Here is a 13910-nt window from a genome sequence, read left to right as displayed (position 1 = left end):
TGGATCTCTGGAGTGCCAGCCGGATTTTTCTTTCCTCTGTCTTTTACCCAGACGTTTTTGAAACTCCACGATTCACCCTCTAAATATGTCTGTAGTTGGCATATTTGCTTCAGTTTATATTTGGTTTAAAAAAATCACTTCTATTTAATTTTTGCTGGGATTAAGCAAGTATTCGCCTTTTTGCCTTTGACGAGAAAAATTCCACTGACTCAACCATATTATAATTTTCCTTCTCTTTGTTGACTCATCCAGACTCTGTGTCTCTCAACCTGGGTCACAGTTGCTGGAGTTGGCCCATTGTGTGACTAGAAGGAGTCCAGTGTTAAACCCTGCAACAAAGGTTATCACTGTAATGTGGAAGAAATGCACTTTATGGCCACAACCCGTGAACAGCCAGTTATTCATACTCCAGCAAAACTGTACTACTTAGTACAGCAAAAATATCTCATTAATATATAATTAAAGTCATTGTGCAGTTCAGTCAATATTGGTTTTCAAATTGGTAATGTATTTAAATTGTGGGGAACAAACATTAGGGCTGCTTTACTGCAAAGGAACTATGGACCTAATCCTATGAGGTATGGGTGCATCTCAACTCCCATTGGTCCTAATGGGGTCAAAGGATGTTCAGTGCCTTGCAGAATTGGGCAAAGTACGTTCTGCAGCTTTGCTTTAGAGGTAGAGATCCCATCCTTCTGCTCAAAAGCCTGAAGGCCAAGTGTAGTGTACTCTCTCTTTCCTCCCACCCCCCTGAATACCCAGACTAGCAATTCCTGGTTTCCTGCTTATAAATGGTTAATTGGAGACATTTTTTCAGTAGGAGGCAAGGTATCTTGCTTTGTAATCCTGGATGCGTTCAGTCTAAAGCACTTCTGTTTCTGCATAAAACACTATTTAAACTCCTTTTCTTTGCAGTGAGATTTTCTCTTTAACACGGGAACCTATTAATTTATATACTGGTCATTCCAGTCTGATTTTCTAAGTCTTAATTTAAGTTTCAATCACTTTACTTTTGAAAAGGCTTTTCTAAATAAATAAATAAAGCACACACATTACATCATTTCAGTGAAATCTCTCAATCCTGCATTACAGATTTCTAAAGGTGAAATAGACCCCTCTGCAGAAAGCCAGTGCCAATGCTAATGCACTACGCTTTTCCTGCTCAGGACCTCTGCATGGCTGTAATTCCATCCTGACTGCTTGTGAGAGAGTATATTATTCTTACTGGACGAAGGTTTTATTTGACTCTAGAAAGATCAAAAATGATTTGGCTCTGTGCAGCGCAGGTTGTTAGTTTGCAATAGCTTGGTGGTACTTGCGCTAAGAGCTGCTTTAAGTAAGTCACTACCAGGCTAGTTCCTCTGTTAAATGCTTAACGAAGCGAACAGTACACAGGCATATCCTGCTGTGCTCGTTTTGATTTAAAAACCCATGGATAGTCAAGCTAGCATCTCGCAGTGGTGTCAGTGGTAATGTGTGGTATTAGGAAGGAATCTACCCATTACAATATTTAGCTGGTAAGGTAAAGAGATGCTGGCATCTCTGATATCAAATTCCTGAAATAACGAATGTTTTTGGCACCTGGTAGCTGAACAGTTATAGGAACAAAGCCCAACTTAATAATTTACTAGATGGACTGTAGCATCTAGATGTTGTGGCACAACAGAGCATTCATGGGGGGAAAGTGATGTATTGGCTGTAGGATTTCTCCTGTTTTGGGAGCTGCAGGACAAGAATCCTTTCTTTAACTTCTCTTAGCCCAGACAACCCCCTCCCCACAAGTACTAGTTGCAGTGAGTTGGTAGGGTTAGCAGCTTTCTAATTGCTGAAAACTGGACCCCCCTTCCCACATGCTCCTCCCCTCCCCCATCGTTAGCTGCTGTCCCCACTCCCTCATGCCTGGTCGCTGGATCCTCCCCTCAAACCTCTCCCTCTGTTCTGGGCTGGAAGAGGAGTTTGGCAGCAATCTATTTGAGAGAATCGCAGGCTCCTTGTTCATTAATCTGAAAAGACAAGACACAAGTGCCATGTTAGAGCTGTAGCCCAAGGACATATTCCAGTTGAAGGCCTTGTGCAAAAATTGGCTGTGTAAAGAGTGTAATCGAAGCTAGTGAGACTACTTGTGTACAGATAGAATGTGTGATAAGGCCTCTCTAGCATGTTTTCCAGAGTCTCCAATGACGCACAGCAGGGATTAGGTCAGCCCAGTATCTCAAGGTGGGTCGACATGCTCTGTTGCTGTAGTTAACTAGATCTGACTTTACGCTGATTTTAGTTAAATTGGTGCAACTTTGTGTGATGCTTTTAAATTGATTTAGGCCTGGCTTAGACCAGTTTTAGCTTGTCAGTAAATTTACCAGTGCATGCTAAATAGAGAGAACTTTCCACAGATATGAGTGTGTCTATTCCGGTTCAACTAAACAGATTTTTAAACTGGTTTGTTTAAACCTTCTGTGGTAACTAACCAAAGGTCTGTATCAAGAAACAGTGTTTTCTCTATTTCTTTATGCAATTAGGAAATCAGTGGTAGAAGTATTGAGCCAAAAATAATTGTAGAGAGATGCAAAAACAGTTGTAAAACCTGCCTGGAATTGCAAATAAAGTACAAGAAAGAGGGAGGTGTATGGAAGGATCTTCTATGCAGTTTTCCTACTGGGGGCGGGGGCCTTGGTGTTGAGGAGTGCTTCATTTCAAACAAATGCAATTCACCTGGTTTAATAGTTTCTCTTGCCAACTTTTTAAATTTTCATTTGTGACTTCAGGGCTCATGTAAGGTCTCATACTGTCAGCCCTAGAGATTGAAATCTCATTACAGAGCAGGTACAGCATGGAAGTGTCAACTTCTCTTCTAGGACAGGAGGGTCAACTTTGAGAGAGGAAGGAGTTCATTCTGCATGGTCCATTTGGTCCTTGATCTCTCTGGGTATGTCTTCACTGCAAACTTAACCTGGGCTATAGCTCGGGTGTTGCCTCTAACCACCCTTCCACTCACACAGAAACACCTCTCACATGGGCTCCAGGATGCTTTTCAGTGCTAGCAGGCACAGCTGAGGGGAGATGTTTGAGCTCAGGTTTCCTTTAACCCCAGGCTGGTATTCCACCTGCTTTGCTGTGAGAACACCCAGGTGCTGTTAGTCCTTCAATCTATCCTACCATTCCACCTGGACTGCACTTTCTTGTCTAAGTCCTCCCTTCTTCTGCACTGCACTTCAACCTCACATTTGCCTGCTTCATTTCTGCTGCCCTTCTACAGCATTTGAACAGAGATGTTACCCAAGAAATCCTTCTCAAAGTTGGCCCCCACCTTCTGGTAAAGCTGTGGTGAGCTATCGGTAAGAGCCATGAGAGCATTTCTGCACAGGAGCCAGTGAAGGACAGACACATTTTCCTACAGTACACTGTGAATAACTTAATAAAGTGGCCCAGTAAAATGCACTGCTGAGAACCATGAAATATCCTAGAAATCCATCCCAGCACATGGGCTACTACCGCACCGTTGTGGATGCAGCCATACAGATAGTGCTTTGTAGGAGGGATGCTCACAAGCCTGAGCTAATCTTGCAATGAAGACACAGCCTCTGAGATTAAGAGGGCCACTTCTGGGTTTTTTTAATGTGGATATTTATCTCTTGGGAACTGGACAGAGACACATGGCACCAGAAACATCCTTAGATGGTAACAACTTTTAGTCTGCACCTGAATTTGTGAGGTAGAGGTGAAACATACCATTGAAACTTTCCATCACCAATTCATATCCAGTTCTTTCTTGTCAGTTGTCTGCTGCAAAAGAGTAATCTATTTAAATGATCTCTGCCTCCCAACTCACCCGTTCATTTAACTTAATCCTGCAGTGAAGTTGTCATGCTGAATGCAGGACCTCAAAATTAATTTACAAGCCACAAGCTCAGGGTTCCGACTCCTCTGTGGGATCCAGGGCAGGGAAAACTGCGTGATGAAAGGAAAGGCTCTTCTTCAGATACAGAGCTTCAATAATCAGCAAGTGCAGAACACAGCCTTATGAAATTGGTTGAGCTTTGCTTGTTGTGCACAGGTTTGTGTGTGTGAAAATCCCTCATTAATATTCATACTTGGATTGTTTACCTATTTTGTGCTTTGTTTCCTGAGTCTGAAAGCAAATAGTTGCTTCCTGATGAATGTTCCAAGGCTGTTGCTTAAAATACGCATGCGCACACATGCCCACCCACCATTGTGGCCTAAGAATCGGTAGGGTGTTTTTTTTAATGTGCTCATGAGGAAGTTATTAATTTAAATACGATTATTTCTTGAGTAAGATTAAGCCTTGTGGAATTAGCATGTCTCTGCAATTAACATGCTAAAAACAGGTCTGTTTGTTTCTCTTTGGGAAATGAATTATAAAATCAATTACACACCAGTCTCAAGGGTGTGAGGCTCCATTATTATCTATCTTTTTGTATGAAAATAAGAGTGAAGGATTTTAAATGAGGCACTACAGAAATACTGGTTTTGTTCTTAACCGTATTTTATTCAAGAAATCAGAATATTGCTGCCTTTGAGCCAGATGAAAACCAAACAGGGAGAGTTTTGCTGAAACATAAACATTTATCATTGTTTGTTCAGATTTATACCATAAATGAGAGGGTCCTAGCCAAAACTCTCGGCACCTCTGCCACAAATTATAGACATAAAATTAAATTACTGCTGTCAGACCCAAATCCCTAAGTAACACAGAACTCCCCTTCCCCCCTACAAATCTACACCCTATCCTCTGCAGCAGTCCATGCAAATTACTTCTTGTAGTGTGCACTGAAGGTCAACAGACCCAGGTTTGGTTGGTGGGGGAGGGTATGGATCTCGTCTCAGAGCTGAAGGCCCCTCATGGAAAGTGCTCTTCAGATTCTCTCTTAAATCAAGGGGGAGCCAGCTTTGCTTGTGGCAACGTTGGCAGTATGGCATGAGGAAAGATGTGTCTCAGTTAGAAAGATCTCAGGCCATTGGCGGATTTACAGGCCAAAGCAAACACCTTTAAACTCAGTCCGGAAACCATTACGCAGCCAGCGCAGACCACAGAGCAATGGTGTCACACAGTGCTGCCGAGAAGCACTACTTGTAAACAGGTCACCACATTCTGCACCATCTTAAATTTCTGGATTGGGTTATGGTGTCAGCACATCTGTGTGTAAATCGCTTCTATTCTACAGGAATCAGAGTAGAGGAGAGGTTTCCCTGGTTTTGGCCTCATGAGGCGTATGTTGGCAGCTTTCCAGGAGACCATGGGCTGAACTGATTTTGTATGAAATGGAGCCAATTGCAGCTAAGATATGCAGTGTCCAGACCATGTGTCAAGAATAGACATATGACCTGGACACTGCATATCTTAGCCAGGTTTTAACAAGCTCCTATTGCAGCTATCAGAGATGGTTTGGAAGCTGTCTGGATTTTTGTCAAGTGTGGGGCAGTCTCTCCAGTGAATGAGGTAAACTCTGGAGTGCTGTGACCGTCTGCTGGGTTGGGTTCCAAGCATGAAATTGTGTTGGAATTTCTTCCTGCAGTGTGAGGTGGGGAGAAAAATGACCAGGAGTTCTGTTCAGTTACCAGAACTGCTTGGTGATCTGTCGCTGCCAATGCCCCAATTGCCTTGAGCACCCTTGCTCTGCAAGAATGTGTAATCTAGGCTGTATTTGCACTTAGCTCTGTGGGGTAGAAGAGTTGTTCATTTATATTAACACTTCTGTACCCTTCTGCTGCCTCTTGTTTTTCACTTTTGGATATTGGAAAGTTATGGGGGCCATAAAACGACTAGAGACCATGACAATGTAAACTACAAGATTATGTGCAGGCTGTGTTATGAATATAAGGAATCAAACAACCGACGTTAAATTGAGGTCATCTATCTACTCAGGAATGATTTGTGATGGAACCTAAAATAACCATTACAGCAGCTACACAAAATTTGTCTTTGTCCGCTATAGAGAAGTCTGATTAATAGTTTGTGTTTAGTGGCCCTGCTGATACAAAGAAGGTTTCTGATAGTATGGTGAATCTACTTCTTCCGTATACTTGTCTCCTGATTATAATTCCGCCTTGCCAACTTGACTGAGCAAATGGCTTAATTGTTGGGTTTTAGTCTGGTTCTAGGATAAATTACCATGAGGATAATTTTCTAGTGAAAAAACTGTCCAAATTAAAGTACTCAATGGAAAATTATAGATGGATGCAGTGGTGGAGGAAAGGTTTTGTAGTTTTGATTGTGAACTGTTTTGGGCATGCTTGTTTTGCATGCAGCACCTAGCATAGAAGAACCATCATCCTTGATTTGGGCCTCTAGGCATTACTGCATTTTAAATAATACAAACTTATTTGGACGCTACAACAGCTATTTGATAGCACTAATGTGTTTTGGAGAATCTGGAGTACTTTTGACCTTCATTTTTGTGTGATGAAGTATCTTGGAAAGATTTTGACCTATGAAAATAAAGTCATTTGACACTGTTTACAAGATTTCAGCAATAACAGACCTAATCTAATAGATCTAACTTAGATTGTAAGATCTTTGGAGCAGGGAACCCTGGCTGTGTTTGAAAACTTCATGGACATATATGGCATTATACTAGTAATAAATCTAGATTCATAAAGTTATTGCAGGATCCCTTAACCCCAATCACTCTAGTATTATCCAATGACTATAGTAAAATAAGATTCTGTTTATCAGATTTTGCAATTTCTGATTAAAGGTTAGCAAGCATGACTTTTTTTAAATAAATGAAAAATAGTCTTATAAAATTGGAGCTAAACGATTGCCTTTTCTCCCCCTTCTTTCTTTCTTTATTTTTCTATTAAAAAAAAAAATCCTTTCATCCTTTTCCCAGGAATTCTCATCGAGTACGGAAAGTCTTGATAAATCATTCTGTTCCGTAAGTTTCGCCAGTTTTTTTCTAGTGGCTGGGATGCCTGGCTTCCTTATTTTACAGCAGCATTTCCTCTGTGTCCTGGATTACTAATCTCTGGTCACCTGGCAATGGCCCTTAAACAACTCTGATATTAAGCCACTCCATGTAGAACACTGCATTGCAAGAGCATTTCGATGCCAGCATTTTATGCCCAGTGCATGCATTCTAATGGCTGAGTCCTCTTGAGCTGTAGCAAAGTTCTGCTATCCTGTCTTACGCAGAGGCAAAACAGAGAACTTGATAACATTTTGATCTGAACATGAGAATATTTGTCCAGTTTATGCTTTTCAGTAGCCTGCAGTGAAATACAAGTTAAACAGAGCTTTGGGAATTTTTGCTTGTACAATTTTGACTAAAGCAAACAAGAAGTCATGAGGGTGCCTGTATGTTAGATGTTGTAATTTGTCAATAAATACCTAGCTGTGGAGATATTAAAAATTAAAAGCTTCAATGCAGGTGAATAACCTGGCTGATGATACTGAATTTTGAATACTCATTCAAATCCGTCTCTGCGTGTTCTCCCCTCTAGTTAGAGGAAATGCTGTTTCTTTAAATTTTCTTACAAGTTGTCTGCCAGATGGAATTTAATTTGCTTTTTCCACAAAAATCAGTTTTCTGTCTGTTGAAATTACTTTAGATCAAAACTGATGTTCCCTAATAATTATTCTCTTATTATGAAACATTTTTCATTTTTAATCAAGGACATCGCTCTCTCTCATTTGTACCATTTTCCTAACAGTGCACATTCTCACTTTGGGATTCCTAATTGGCTTCCCATGTATTGAATATGTAGTCCATGATCAAAAATCACTTATTGAGAGCTGTAGGGTTTGTCTTTTTAATATTATTGTTTACAGTGTCTTACATACCATTGTGTTAGTCAAATAATTTGAATAATGTTGAATTCCTCCCATGTAAATAAGGTCTTTGAAATGTACCTGACTGTATCTTGCTCCTCTAATGAGTAGATTTGAAGTCTTATCGTGTTCTAGGATTATTTCCACAGGTGCTGTGTGTGAAACGGTAAGAAAAGGATGGTAAATGAAACCTTACAGTGGGCTCATGAAGTGACTCAGTGCTGTTCTTGTACAACCAATTTAGAAGCAACACACTGAACTGGGTTGGCATTTATTGATGTACTCAGCCAACCTTAAAATATATACCAAGGATGATAGGGTATTCTCAAGAGCCAGTGCTTAGAGAAGTGGTGACTGGGAGCCAGGACTCCTGGGTTCGGTTCCTAGTTCTGCTACTGTATTGCTGCATAATCTTGGGTCACTACATTTTTCTATTCCTTATTTTGTCTGAAAAAGAGGATAATACTTATACCTGAACAGGGTTATTAGAAGGCTTAAGGTTTGTAAAATCCTTCAGATCCTTGGATAGAAGGGGCTGTAGAAGAGCAAAATGTTTTTTATATTTTATAGCGATAGTTATGTTACCTTCATATCAGTGATTTCAGTTTTATAGTTCTCACATCAATGTTGCCTGAAGTTTGTGAGATCCACTTACAGTTTAAATACTTGTTCTGTAACTGGAAGGGACTCTGTGATGTTGGCTTCTGCCTTTCTCCCTCAGGAGAGAAATCTGTTCTTCAGGTTTCACTAACCATGGTTATTCATGTCATACTTGAACATGGCAGACCTTTATTGTAACCAGTCAGACTCTTTGCAAACATTTATGTCCTAGTTATAAACCAGCTGCAAACACCTGTGCCTAGCTAAATTTCCTAGGATTTTATACACATGCACATGTATGAGATATGTGGTATCCCTCATAATTAACATTTTTAATCTTGAAATCTAGTGGCAGCGTACAGCTATGTGGAAGAGTCCAGATGCCCTGTAGAACATCCGTTCTAGTCTATGCACCATTGCTCTATTTCTGTAAAGGCCCAAGTCCTGCTGCTTGTGCTACACACCACCTGTAACTATTGTCTAGCTTTCAGTGCATCAGGTAGGAGTCTCTACCAGTTTAGTAGTGGAAATGAAAGAACATGTAAGATATGACGAGAAACTGGATATAACTGAGATTCTGCCGGGTATAGCTCTGAGACAGCACCTGTGGTGTTGCTCATTTCTGGCACCGGAAAGATATAAAGTGGAGGGAGCTCAGGAAAAAAGCAAAGAAATGTGGTGAGGGAGACAGGAGGGGGGTTGAACTGAGGAAAGACTAAGTGTAAAGTCCGTATAGCCTGACTAAGTGGCATCATAGCAATCTACAGATGTTTGAATACACACACCAAGGAACAAGAGAGAGAAATTGCTTAGACTGGACCGAATGGGATAGGGCTAGGACTGGGTAATGGGGATGATATTGGAGACAAGGAAAATATAGATGGAACATCAGGAAATGGATTTTGACAATAAGATCTCTTAGAATTTGCAGAACATAAGAACGGCCATCCTGGGTCAGACCAAAGCTCCATCTAGCCCAGTATCCTGACTTCTAGCAGTGGCCAATGCCAGGTGCCCCAAAGGGAAGTGGGGAGACCTCCACTGCTTGGGACACTAAAACTAAACTGGGCAAAAGCCCTGGGGAAGGGACAACCTTCCGTGCAGGCTGAGAGGCTGGCGTAGATGGTACTCATGTGAAATTGAAGATGAAAATGGCCTACGATTCCTTACGGAAGGAACTTGCTTATGAGAGGACAGTTGCTAGAATAGGTGACCCAAGCACTGCTTCCCAAACCGTTTTCATTTTCATCCTAACTCCTGAGCAGACCACAGGGCTTGCTCCAGATCAGACCAAAATTATCTCCTCCCCCGCACAACCTGAGCATAGCAAACGCCTGGTTCTGATCCCTGCAAGGTATTGTACTGAGCGACCTTAGGATGCCAGTTATCTGGGCTGTTTTTATAATTGGACTAAGTCCCATCGTGGTTATTCAGCAGTATCCAGATCTAAAATGTCATGGTTTAACTTAGGTAGATTTTTTCAGGGGATGGAGTGATTTTAAAACGTCATCAGTTAAATGTGGTGCTGTAGTATCAATTTAAGCATTTTATACTGGCCAAGAGAGTGCTAGAGTGATACTTGACTATGCTGAGAACCTGAATGAAGGAGTAAGGTTTCACCTCCACCCCTCTCTGCTTGGCCTCAGAAGTTAGTTTAATGTCATGATCCAGTGTAAGATAAGCTTACTGTTTACTTTCTGATGCTGGAATGCAGGTCTGCATTGGCTTAATTCAATCTGTCGGATCTTTCTGCGGTTCAGTGTCTGTTATATAGAGATGGAGCTTAGGTTGCTGGTACCATTCAAGGTCAGTGACAGTGTGGAATCCAGCTGGGTGTTTAAATTTTCCAAAATGGCCTCGAACAGGGCACAAGGTTATGATTGAGATACACACAGTATTGGAAAATTAATGAGCTGCTTGGCGCTCAGGAACTTAGCAATAACAACCAATAGGGAGGCCATTTCCTGGCAGTTCACAACTGCCTGGAGGAGTTGAGGGCCTGAGGTTGCTCTGAAGGTCCATAATCCCGACAAACTGCCAGGAAATGTCTATGCAGTGGTGTTGTAGCTGTGTTGGACCCAGGATATTAGAGAGACAAGGTGGGGGAGGTAATATCTTTTATGGGACCTACTTCTGGTGGCGAGAGAGACAAGCTTTCAGGCTTATGTGGAGCCCTTCTACTGAGAGCCTAGTACTTCTGAGATCTGTTCCTGTCTGACAGTAGCTTTGTGCAGGTCGCTTCCCTTCTCTCACTCTGCTTCCCTCTTCCGAAAACAGGGATGATATGTAACTTTGTAAATGCTTTGAGCTATAGATAAAAAATGATTTAAGTGCCAAGCGTTAGCTCACTTGAAGGGCTGTGAAGCTTAATTGGTTAATGTTTGCAAAGTACTTTGTCAAGGAAAAACATTGTATGAAAAGTATTAAACAGTTTAAAAACTAGGAGAATATAAGACGTTGAAGTGATGAGCTGAATTGTGCGTTGCAATAGGTGTACCAGTGCTCTCTTCTTAGCAGATCAAGACTTGAACAGTCCTCTTGAGGAAAGCAGGGTGTCACTCTTAGCATGCTGTTATGTGTATGCAGCTAAGGGTTCCATTCACTATTCCCCTATAGGACACAATCATAAATCACTACTGCAGTAACTAGGTTTTATGGAATACCTCACTAGCGTGTGCAATGCATGAAAGTTTCAATATGCATAAACTATGCTGCTCCATTTTTGTATGTGAAATTATCAGCTGCACACACACCGAAGATGAAAATTGACTTGAGCCATGAGGCACAACGAACTTTAAAATAGTATCAATAATCATAATAAGCTATTGCAGCATTTTAGGGTTTGGGTTGAAACAGCCCAAAAGATTCTGGGGAAAAAGTGGATGGCTTCAGAGTCATGGATACTTCTGGAGGGTTAGAATATTTGTTTTGACCAGTTTGCACGTAGCCCTGCAGTGAGTATGTTAGCATCAGTGTGGTGAACAGAAATAAGAAGGAACAAAGTTACCAGAAGTGCAGAGAGGTAGTTTCTGGATAGTGGAGTCAGGATGCCAGTATGAAAGGTAGCATACAGACAGGGTCATTCTACTTTGAATGGGGATTGTTAAAATAGAAGAGTGGATCTACATGATGTAGTTCTGATGTGTGTATGCTAAAGGACCTAACATCAGATGGCGCAGAGTTTTTAAATATTCATTCTATGCCTGGTGGTTGCAGTTGATCCTGCTACCTTGGATGCTATGCAAACATTTCCTCCTATCGCAAGGACACCTATACTTTGTTAGCCAGCGTAGCTTACTGAGGGAAAGCTGCTGTCTTCAGGAGGGTGACTATTGACTGCTTTATAGAGCGAGGTGCTACACTTACATTGAAGCATGAAAGCTTTTTGATGTGGACTACAGACAAAAACTAAACCCCTCTGCTCTTACAGAGAATGGAAAAGGACATTCAAGTTAACTTGATGGCTATTTTTCCTTTTTTACCAACTTCACTTAGTCTTTCATAGTTCTAAAAGATGCTCTGTTATAAATACCTTTTCCTTTACTCTCTCTTCCCCTGCTACGTAGCTTTTGCATGTGCATTTCTAGCATGACTGGTGATGGGGGCACTTCACAGCTTTTAATTCTGTGTCTTTAATGGCAAAATTCAATCGTCAACTTCTACCATTTCAAGGTACAGTTCTGCCGCTCAGAAGGAGTAGAACCCTGTTTAACCTGCAAAATACAGCAGACACATTCACAAGCGTGTTGATGGTTAAAAGCTTTAACCTGCACTTTAAGATTGAAGTTTAATCCCACCATAAAATAATCAGAATTCTGAGAATTATTCCCCAGATTTTGACTTAAACAATCCAACCCTGACAAAGTAACTGCGTGAGGCTGGTAGAATTAGAGAAAAAGATCTGGGTTCCCTCTAATGGCTCTCAAGGAGTAGAGACTTTACACTGGTGCCAGATCTGTGCTGTTGCACAGATAGATAAATAAGTGAACGGAGATAAATAACCATGGTAAATTAGCACCACAGTGGTATTGTGGTGCGAAGATTTTTATCCCACTGGAAATGGCCAGTTTCAAGGTGAGTGAAATGCTCTAAGGAGGTTCTTGTGTTCAATATACATATTTTTTTTTTTTAGTGTCCTGTTTTACAGATGATCACCTGCTCCTTATATTCACAAAAGCATCAGACAGGTAGTAGAAGCTTTTCTTCCATGTGCAACGATTTCAGACTGACTCCTAATTGTAGAACTGTGGGTATCTTTCACACACAACTGTTGCCTTAACTCTTTTCTCCCACTTCCTTAAAACATTTTAGCCTGTCAGACTTGCCCCAGAGAGAGAATTCATCAAATCCCTGATGGCCATCGGGAAGAGACTAGCCACTTTGCCCACCAAAGAGCAGAAGACTCAGCGTCTTATCTCGGAGCTGTCTTTACTTAACCATAAGCTTCCAGCACGCATCTGGCTTCCCACAGCTGGCTTTGACCATCATGTGGTGCGGGTGCCCCACACTCAGGCGGTGGTGCTCAACTCCAAGGACAAGGTAAGAGTGGCCGAGCAAGGAAGGTTCATTCTCTTGAAGCACTGTGAAATTAGCACTTTCGTTAAAAGCTGACTTCAGAGAACCCAACATGAAGAGCATAGCTCACTGCATCTTCTGGATAGTAAGCTAAATAAATAATCATTCACCTTCTCTTAACCAGGCATAAATAAGATTCACCTGCAGTGTCTTTCGTCACCATATAGTACAGAGATGTAGCAGGTAGAGCAGCTCATAGCAGCCACATTGCTTCCCTGCTATAATTGTCTGGGCTGCATCACTTGAGAAGGTCAAGGACTCGAGAGAGGTAGGAAGAGGAGTCCATGCAAGGGTAGCTGGGAGAGGAGAGTCCAGAGTAGGCTTGAGCGAGAGGAAGTTTCCTCAAAGCTTTTTTATATTAGGTTTGAAATGTTCCTGGATTCATGTCCCTCTGAGCCACCTTCAAACCCTAACAACAGCCCTTCAGAAAAAGGGCCAAATTTAATGGTGGCGTGGTTTCAGTGCTGTGTGAGAAGGACTGGATTTCAGAGGTACTGAGCAGCATAACTCCCGTGGAAACAAATGGGACCTGCAGGCATTCAGCATCTGAGAATCCAGCCCAATAATGTCAGAAAAATCGACCAAAGATATTAGAGTAACATTCAGAGCTGGGTTATATCTAAGCTACTGGCACCTGAGGCAGAATATAAGACCACTCTTTTAAAGAGTTGTTTCTGCATGGCTTTGAGCTCTCTGGCAAAACTCGTAAGCACGCGAGCGCTCCCATTAACTCCAGTGACACTACTCACATGCTTCAAGTTAAGCATGTTCTGATGTGCTTTGTGAGGGCGGTGCCAAAATGCCCAGTACCTTGCAGGATTGAGCCCCCCAAGCTCAACGTTTTTTCTTCCGGTGGTTGTAAGTTAGTTTTGCATTGATGTGAATGTTACTGATGTCTCTGAAACAGCCAAGTAAAATACGCACTTTGGTGCTACTCAAGGTATTTAGC

At 41.6% G+C, this 13910-nt stretch overlaps 1 protein-coding gene across 3 annotated transcripts in view; it reads left to right on the top strand.

Moving 5' to 3' along the window:
* PI4KB (phosphatidylinositol 4-kinase beta) overlaps positions 1-13910 on the top strand; it is a 56813-nt gene that overhangs the window by 29411 nt on the left and 13492 nt on the right. For 2 of the 3 annotated variants that reach the window (XM_050929822.1, XM_050929821.1), the window contains exons 4-5: positions 6849-6893; positions 12698-12925. In XM_050929822.1, the coding sequence (XP_050785779.1) occupies positions 6849-6893; positions 12698-12925 (273 nt within the window). The remainder of the gene's footprint in view (positions 1-6848; positions 6894-12697; positions 12926-13910) is intronic. The other variant, XM_050929823.1, reaches the window with a different exon arrangement.

Source organism: Gopherus flavomarginatus, chromosome 20 (genome assembly GCF_025201925.1).
Source record: "Gopherus flavomarginatus isolate rGopFla2 chromosome 20, rGopFla2.mat.asm, whole genome shotgun sequence".
NCBI classification, from domain to species: domain Eukaryota; kingdom Metazoa; phylum Chordata; order Testudines; family Testudinidae; genus Gopherus; species Gopherus flavomarginatus.
This window is presented reverse-complemented; position numbering and strand designations above follow the sequence as displayed.